The 9,679-nt window shown below is 41.2% G+C and overlaps 1 protein-coding gene across 1 annotated transcript in view; it reads right to left on the bottom strand.

The window, feature by feature from the left end:
* Positions 1–4,828: 4,828 nt before the first annotated feature.
* The window catches only part of DOK6 (docking protein 6), a 363,336-nt gene continuing 358,485 nt past the window's right edge, over positions 4,829–9,679 (bottom strand). The window contains exon 8 of the mRNA XM_045459263.1: positions 4,829–6,044. Coding sequence (XP_045315219.1) covers positions 5,905–6,044 — 140 coding nt within the window. The 3' untranslated portion in view covers positions 4,829–5,904. The remainder of the gene's footprint in view (positions 6,045–9,679) is intronic.

Raw genomic sequence — 9,679 nt, 5'->3', positions numbered from 1 at the left:
AAAGCAAAGAACAGATGGAAAAAGTTCATTGTATCAACAACTAAAACTAGCCCCAAATAACTATTAAAAAATTTAAGTTTATTCATTGTTTTTAAAATTAGAATAGGGGATATAGTGTCGTAGGCATAGAAGAGAAGGTAAAATACAAACTTATTAAACAGAATTATTAGAAGGAAGCTGTAATATTTCTATTACAGATGTACTTTCCCTCGCCTTTAAATGCTTACAAGATATTCAAATCTCAAACTAGGGAAAAGTGTATGAAAATCATGAGTAAAGTGTGGTTTTCATATTACTAATTTTAACCTAGTTCTCATTTCTCTAGACTTCAGTTAAATAGTTGTCTAATGAAGTGTATAAAGAAAAACTTGATATGCGAGCTATTTTATTATAAAAAGAGTCATTTTCCAACTTCAATTGCAAATGGAAGATTTTTGAAGTTCACATGAAACAAAATGTAGCCCCGATGTTATCTAACAACATTGTGACAAATGCCATAAATAATTAAGCCAAAGTGCTACAGAGAGATAAAGATCCCCGAAATAATAATCACGATTACAATATGATGAATTAGTAGGAATACAAAACATATACACTTAATTAATTTATTTTTTTACTTTGACTATCACTTTAGAATAAATAGGTTTGAATCTCCAACAAGAACTGGGTGACAATGTTAAGAGTCATAGAATTTATACCAATCATTCATGATCTACAAGACTAATGATTTGCCTCATAAAGCCTCTCTATTGACATTGTTGGTGATGAGTCCAAGAAGGGTTAGGAACGTCTGAAAAAATTGAGGAGACACTTTAATGTTCCAGAGCCTATTTATTTAGAGGCCATGTGGCATTTCTCAACTCCCACTATGTCTAAACAGGAGACAAAATAGAGACAAGGAAACAGTGCTGGACCAGGAGCCCGGAAGTGGACAAAACTACTGTTTCTTTGCCTTTGAATAAGTGACAACATCCAGGTTTCCTCCTGAGTAGAGCGTAAACTGGGACCTTTATTCTACATGATTGATTCCAGAAACCAGCTAGCATCCTGCGCATCTAGAAAATGTGCCCAACATCTCACGATACTTCCATGAGAGTCTGTAAACTAGCTACTGCCTCAACAAGTTGTAATAATTGTAGAAATGATACACCAAAGGTTCACATTCTCAAGCAAGAAAGTAAGGATCTGTGATAGTTTCAGGGAGAAAAAGGTGGGTTAATCTTTCAAACACATTCATGGGGAATGCACACATGTTGCTCTCCTCAGACATATTTAGCCCCCAGCCAGTGTCACTGATAACATACTTTCATTTGGAAGCTCTAATGACGTTGGCCATACGAAAATGATCCTCAGGTTACTGAAGAGACCTCTCAGTGTGGGGATTTTGTTACGCATTCTTTCACGTTCAATAATCTTCACTAAACCTAAGGAAGCATAATGGTTGGTGGTTATACGTTGTCTTTCTGTGGTCACTTCAAACATGGTGCAACTGACGTCCTCTTTCAATTGCATGCTCAGTACTGGGTGAAGCTAGTCAAAGAAGGCCAAGTCTGATATGGAACCGGGGTTAGAATGTTCAGAGAGTAGAGTCTTAGTGTTACTTTGGACATTTCATTGGAGTCTTTATAATTTTATCTAAATTGCTGCCCTCCTAAACTGGTCCTGTCCTCCTCTTCCCCCTATACATGGGAAATTGCACTCTATACATTTCATAGGCTAGGAATTCATCCATGTGGCACATCACCTCGTATTATAATTATTACTGCAAATCTAGTGACCGATCTGTATCTATTTGGAGAAGACCAAGGTTGGGGGATAGTAACGTACAGTTAGTGATTGATAAAGTAATTTGAAATTGCAAGATATTGATCGACAAGTGTTAATAGAATTGGAGAAAAATGTATCATTTTCACTTTGAGCAATTTTAAGTATAATATTTGTTATAAGACCTAACGTGTTCAAGGCCTAAAGCTCAGCCCCACTGATTGTATATTGCCCTTTTATTGTGCTGTGTTATAATCATCAAAACTGGACTACAATGTTTTATAAGAATATAATTTGCTTAGCTTGTTTTCACATAGCATTAATGGTTGATTTTAGTAAGTGGCTCAAATCATCTAGGGAGTAGGGTACTCATGCTTTTTTACAAAGTTTTCTGAGATATTGGCCAAAGAATGAGGGGCAGACATCAATTTTTATGATGTGTTTTTAATATCTACTCTAAAGATACCACATGCAATAAATAAATTGGATCTGTAAAAAGTATTAACAGTGTAACATTATTTATCAGTCCACTGCTTCTATATTGGACAGAAAGTATTAGTGGTTGACCACTTTATAGGTGATAAATGATTTTCAAACATAATTGCCCAACGAAGACAGAGAAGAATTGTACAAGCTACTAGGATTAGTACTCTAGTTACTACTTGGTGAAAAAAAGTGAGGTTTGTTTTTTATAAATATGTTTCACTTTATTTCACATGCTCTATCAAACAGCATCTTCCCTAGTACATAAGTAAATATACATTTCTTATTTCTTTAAGTTCAAATTGTGGCAGTGGCCAGAACCTACTGATTCATAAGTATTTGCAACCTGCATAAATAACTTAGTTCTGAGTGCCTATTACTCATTCGATGAATAAGTGGAAGATGTGTTTCCCACTCCCCTCCCACCACCAGTATGGTAAACTATTGAGTCAAGGTTATTTTACACTTTTCCACACTTTAAATACAATGGGTGCAATAATTAAGATTTTCAGGAGAAAACTTGGGGACATAAAAACTGAATCCCCCTGTGTCATCTTTCCATGAGCCGTGTGGACCCTCCGGGCTTTCTCTGCTCTCAGAAGAGCCTCGATCACTCGTGTCAAGTTCCTTCACCACTGGTCTCTTCCAACCTGATACGGAAGCTGTGATCGTCTTCATTCATGTGCCTAAGTCTGGTTGGAACCCCAGTGGGGTCGCTCTCAGAAAGAGCCAAAGGATGTCTTTGGTTCATAGCAACCCCAATTACAGCAGAGGTAGCATACAATTTCTGAAGGGAGAAAAATGACTCACAAAGTAGAGAGGCCTCTTCAGTCAAAAACCTGTGAGCTCAAGTGAGTCGAATACCTGTTTACGACCATTGTAATTGCTCCCGTGAAATTGGCTTCATGAAGTTCCAGGAGAGTAGAATGGTACTGTAACTTTTCTTTCATCTTTGGTTTTTGTCGAGGATTTATCTGCTTGTCATTTTTATTACAATGCACACTGCCATATGTCAAGAACAGTAGGCTAACATAAATTCTCCTCTCTGTTCATTTAGCAATTTTAACTTAGCTATGATTATAAGTATAGATGGAGGAGTACAGATGCTAGAATAAATCTCCAGAAATGTACCGTGAGAGACTTTATAGCATTATTCTCATTGCGATACGATTGGGTTAAAGGCTTGGGAAGAAGATTTCTCTCACACATGCTTTTGATGACATTATTTTCAGAATGCACTGGCCCAAGATGAGCCTGATCTTTGGTATCTCCTCAGTTAAGCTCACTGGTAACGATCCCAGGGAAATGGTGTTCTCGAAGCAATTCCATGCAGGTATGGTGTCTTGCACCAAATAGACACAAGAGCAGACTCATCTGATTAGCAGAATCCCCCCCACCCCCGGACTCCCTGTCTGTGCTTCTGGCACATGAATGAAGCTGAGACATGAACCAGGACCCCAGAGGGCCTTTCCCCACAAGTCTCATGTAGTGACTGTGGTCTCTAAGCAACAGCTCAACTGAGTGAGCGGGCGAGAGGCTTGCTCTGAATGTGGCACCACTAGGAGCTGTGCTCGAATGGTCTCAGCGGGGAGTTGCTCTGGTGTGTTTTACTAAGGGCATTTCAGAAGCAAATGCCATGTGCTAAGTGATTCGGAGGCGCTTAACCCCGAAAGCTGGGATTTTAGGGAAGGCTGTATCACCAGCATGAGGAACCAGTCATCCGCTTTTCTGCTGGGTCAGCAAAATTCATGGCGCAGAGAGTTTGAGTAACTTTCTTTTTATCCCTGAAAGCTTAAGATAATTATTTTTCACAGCCACATTAACTCTTATGATTAGCATCTTGATGGGGTTTTCATACTTATCTGAGAGATTCAGAGTCTAGGTAGTTGCTCTAGGTGTAAATTTATCTAGGAGGGACCTAGAACCATTTCTATTCAATAGTCATTCTCTGAAATAGGTTGTCAATAGGCACTCAAGCTACGGAGAGAGATTTAAAAAAAAGAAAGCCTTATTACAGATCAGCAAAACGAGTACCCCTTCAAAAGACCAACTTTAACAGTTTAAAGAATTTTGCCATTAGGAAAAAAAATGAAGTTTTTATCTTACATGATCTGGGCTCACTATTCTTTCAACTGGCCTTGGAGTATTTACAAGCTGACCATTTAGGCATGTGGCATCAGATACTTCCAGGTAGAATAAGTTTATTTTTACTCGAGTGAACTTCAAAATTAAGGGCAAAGTATCTTTGTTGACACTAATTACATTAGCCAAATTCTTCAGTTCCCTTTAAACCTTGTAGGTTTGTCATTAATGTCAGAGATGAAAAAAAAATTATATTTGCTCCATTTTCTCTTATAATCCCAGCCAACCCATGTCCATTAAAAAGAAAGCAAAGCCTAGCAAATTCTGCTGACATAGCACATTACAAGGGACCAATGGCTCTTTGAGAACAGCATCTATAAAATTTTAAATAATTGATATCTATAATCCTGTGCCCATTGTTCTTCTGACTGCAAACTAGCTGAGTTCTTTTTAGGTATATATATATATATATATATATATATATATATATATATATTTCCCCCTTTCGTGAAAAACAGTTTCTCATTTAGAGTCTTTCTTTTTCTTGAGATTAAATGGAGGCCAGTAGGTGATCACACCCAATCCTTCTCACGTAGTTCAGAGGGATGGCCAGAGAGAGAAACATCGTCAACAACAAGGGAGTACGAGGCAGAAAGACAGCGTGGTAACATGGCATGTGGGACAGCTAGACTGCTTCCTTTGTTTTCCAGGGTCCCTCCTTCTCACATATCCGTTTATACTTGTCACAGGAGCAGACTTGACTACGTAAATACTTTTGCTAATAAAAAGCCTTTTTTTTTTTACAGCACTATTTTAAAAATTGCTATTCAACATAACAATCTGAATTTTAATGCACCAAATTACAGTTTTCAACAATGTAAGTGAGCATATCCTGTCACCCTCAGCACACATTTGATATATACTTGTTAGATATACATGGATATAGCCATATCCATATCTATGTTTGTCTACAGATGCACACACACACACACACACACACACACACACAGAGTAGAGCTACAAGGCCCTGCTTAACAGTGTGTTCTAAATCTCATTTTCCCTTAATTGTCACCGGGCTTATTTATATGGAGAGTTATGATGCCATTAGTAGACCTTGCTGGATTTGTCCCCATCAAAACCTTCCAAGCCACGTAGCTTGTAGTGGGTGACATTATGTCTAGGGACAGACCCTGTCATCAGGTGGGAGGGCTGAGCCATGAGGACAGGGGTAATGCCCACTACCCAGGTACAACCCAGTGTGGGCAACTTCTCATGGTGCCCAGGCTTCTGCTACTGCCAGAACCAGGAATTTTATTTAAAGGACGATTTGGATTCTATTTTTGTAAAACATAGATCCCCCCCCTCCCCGGCCCCCCGCCAAGAAATTCAATAAATAAAGGACTTAGCCACAGAGTCAAGGAAGCAGAACTCCAGTGTTTAACCTTCCACTGGGATTGGGCTACACCCGGCCCATGTCAATGTTACTGCGATCGGTCTTCCAGGAGGCAGAGGGTGCAGTGACCCTGCAAGCAGGTCCGGACAGACTGTGTCTCTGGTCAGCAGGCTCTCTGAGTGTCATTGAATGAGGCTGGAGCTGTAGCTGAACCCGTAGCTGCTCGACCGGGACAAAGACTGCTGTGTCTCTTCGCTCTGCTCCGAGGCGTAGCTGGGAAACGTCTGTGCGCGCGACATCTTGGACGAACCAAAGCCGTGACCTGAAAGGAAGGAAGGAAGGAAGGGGGGTGCTTAGAAACCCGTTCGGAGAAGCCAAGGGATATACGGAAAACAGACGCACACACACGGAGCCGAAGCCCGCAAAGCCTCCAAAGAGAGCTCCAGGTAAGCCTGCAGGTGTGGAAGACGGAGAAATGCGGTGCTGGACTCCTTTGTGGGTCACGAATGGGGTCGGTATTTTCCTCAAGTGCATCTTGTCAAAAGTGCCGGAGGCCAGAGAGCTACGTAAATGTTCTAGGGATCTGAAACTTCTAGTATTCTTTAGCTATTGCAACAAAAGCAGAAAAGCTTTTCTGGAAAAAAAAAAAAGTTGGTTTTGATGGAGAGCCTGGAAGCTGCATGCTTTTCTTCTCTACTCACTTTCAGGATACAACAGCAAATTACACACTTCCCTAAAACCTTTTTGAGCAGGCAGATTACACTTTATCCTAACCAGTAACCATCCATTATCAGGAAAAGCCTTCCCCGTCGTAGAGTTTGGGGCCCTGGCTTATCCTGTTGGGTTTGGGAGTACCTGAACCCCCTCCGAGATACGATTAGCCTAAATGATAAGCCTTTAGGGTTACTAAAATAGCCTAAAAGTCGATTCTTCCAGAACACATATTTAAAGAACATTCTATCCATGCTTTTGCTACTTCAGACGGGTCCAAAACAGAAATGGTTACTGAAAAGCTCATCAGGATGCTGACCATATAGGGAGAAAGTGTCTCTGGATGGCTTCAGATGGACTTTCCAGGGGCTTCTCCAACCTTTTATCTTAACTGGGAATTAATTATTCTTCATACTTGGGAATGACAGTTATCTAATGGATGTGCTTAGCGAGCAGAGAAGAAAACTAGATCTTGTGTGAAGGAAAAGACAGATCTAGTTTGATTTGTAATGTTTCTGGTCTCTACCAGAAGGAGTCCAGAGAAGAGAGTCTGCTAACACAGAAATAGGGACCATCTCGTCTTGTTCCTCCGGAGGCACTGTCCTTTGTGAGGTCATGCACCTAATGCCAGTTTTGTCACCAGGCGTGTTTGGTGACTTGGAAAATATCCTTGCAGGTTCTGAAGCTTGGGATCCGGGGAGAAATGTAAATGAATTGGGTAATAAAAGACTAATTAAACTGGCAGAACCTCTTTGTTAAAAAATCGTGAGAGTAAAATCACTTTATTTTAAAAAATATTTTAAATTAAATTTTTAATGCTTATTTATTTGAGAGAGAGAGAGAGAGAGAGAGAGAACACAAGTTGGGGAGGGGCACAGACAAGGAGAGACAGAATCCCAAGCAGGCTCTGCACCATCAGAGCAGAGCCTGATGTGGGGCTCGAACTCACAAACTGTGAGATCGTGACATACATGAGCAGAGATCAAGAGTCGGACACTTAACTGACTGAGCCACCCAGGTGCCCCCATAAATGTCACTTTAGAGTCACCATTGGGTTGGCCTAGTTCTCTTGTAGACTGAGGCTCCCTGTGAACAGGTTGGGGTGGGGAGATGTGAGTGTTTCTTCTTGGTCTCTCCCTCTGGCCATGCCTGTGGTTCGCCATCCAAGCCTCCTTCTGAGCTTCTGGATCTTTCTGCTCCCTCCCCTGACTCTCTCAGGGTCCCCTAACCACACTTCCTCTCTTTGTGCCCTTACACTGAGGGTGGTAATGCTGCCTGCTGTGGCCTGTCCCTCACAATTCCTTGTTGGTTCTGTGACTTGCCTTCCAGCACCGTAAGTAATAGTCCACTAAACTCTCCTAAAATCTCAGCTGGGCATGTCTTCTCTTTCCTGGAGGACCCTGATGCTGCAAAGAGGAACACCGGATCTGGGGAGAGGCAGAAAAGGGGAGAAATTAAGGGGATCTGGGGTACCCCTGGGGTACCATCAAGGGTGAGAACTCAGAGCTGGGCCCAGATATGTATGCTGCTTCTGCTAACTGTAGGTGTGACCAACATAGTGAGTCTCACTGTGTCTCTTGGGTTCTCAGTTTCCTTCTCTGCAAACTCCGGATGACGTTCATGGTACCATGTGGCTCAACTGATTATGAAATCAGTGAACAGTAATGGAATTCAAACATGTTAAGTGCTATCACCATAGTGAAAAGATAGGATGTCACCACTGACTCCAGCGGGGTCACCTCTATTGAATGGTCAGAGAAGTTCTCCTGAAGAAGGTGGCATTTTGACATGATATTTATGCGGCAAAGTTATGGCAGAGTCATCGGATATGGAAAAAAAATCACTTAAAAGTTTTAACAATTTTGCCTCCTTATCTAACCATTGACTTATTGGATGATAATTCACAGGTCTTATGAGCGGAGATGCTGGCATTTATCAGCATAAACCAGCTGGATATTCTAATATTAATATAACATCCCTGGCCTTGGTTTTATCTCGTTATTAAAAAAAATAGAAATATTTGAAAGAGAGCAGTGCTGGAGAATACCTTTAATTCACATTACTTGTGGGCTAAAAGCTAAGGCTTAAGTTGTGAATTTGGAAGAGTCTTGGGCAAACGGCTTTTCACCCTAGAATCTTGAGTTGTAAAAATTCGATCGTGCAACTAATATTTGTCAAACATCTGCTACAACAGTTCAACATTCCAGAGGGGAGACACGGCAATGGCAAGTGCAGTCCCTGACTTTACAAGGAGTCCACAAGCTGCTTTGGGAACGACGGCGTGGCCAAGGACAGACCACAATCAACACCACTGCCCTCTGCTCCCCGTGTTGTAACGATTGAGTGGCACACCCCCTGGGAAAGCACCCGGGACTCAAGATACCCAGCAGATGCTAGTTTCCTCCCTTCTGTCTCCGCTGAACGGGTGCAGATTCGTGTTGGTGTTCTTGGCCAATGTCTGAGCTTTCTCCGTCACATCGGCATGCTGCCCCTCACGGTGACAGGTTTCAAATATTTCTCTCCTTCAAGGTCAATACTGCCTTCTTCATCTCTTCTATGAACAATTTCTAGTCTAATTGGAAATTAAATTGTGACTGTCTTTACTTCAACCATTTCTTTACACACACTTCACAAATGATGCTATTTAATGCTTATCACAAGAATAACATATCTCAATCAGAACCATACATATGAAGGCTTAGTAAATGCTGTTTGATTATGGCAACAATGAGTATGAGAACAAAAGGGAGAAATGATTAAGCATTTTCTCAGCATTTATTTGAATTATGCCCTTTGGCACTGTTGATGAAAACAAAACAGAAATCAACTTTGTGGTTTAAATTAAACACTTGCTCGAATCGACTGTCCACAGCACTGAACAGAGACCCTATTTAAATGCTTCCGACACTTTCTCTCCAGATCATCCCCTGAAGACAAATAAGGTGAATATGTACCCTGGGGATGTGGGGAATTCTTTAACTTAAAAGCAACAAATATGTTAACGGTTGTTAGTCTATCCTAAAAGTCTTCTTGATTGATTGATTGATTGATGTTTATTTTTTTTTTTAATTTTTTTTTTCAACGTTTATTTATTTTTGGGACAGAGAGAGACAGAGCATGAACAGGGGAGGGGCAGAGAGAGAGGGAGACACAGAATCGGAAACAGGCTCCAGGCTCTGAGCCATCAGCCCAGAGCCTGACGCGGGGCTCGAACTCACGGACCGCGAGATCGTGACCTGGCTGAAG

Source organism: Leopardus geoffroyi, chromosome D3, assembly GCF_018350155.1.
Source record: "Leopardus geoffroyi isolate Oge1 chromosome D3, O.geoffroyi_Oge1_pat1.0, whole genome shotgun sequence".
Lineage (NCBI taxonomy): Eukaryota > Metazoa > Chordata > Mammalia > Carnivora > Felidae > Leopardus > Leopardus geoffroyi.
Note: the sequence above shows the minus strand (reverse complement) of the source record. Positions and strands in the feature narration are given on the sequence as shown.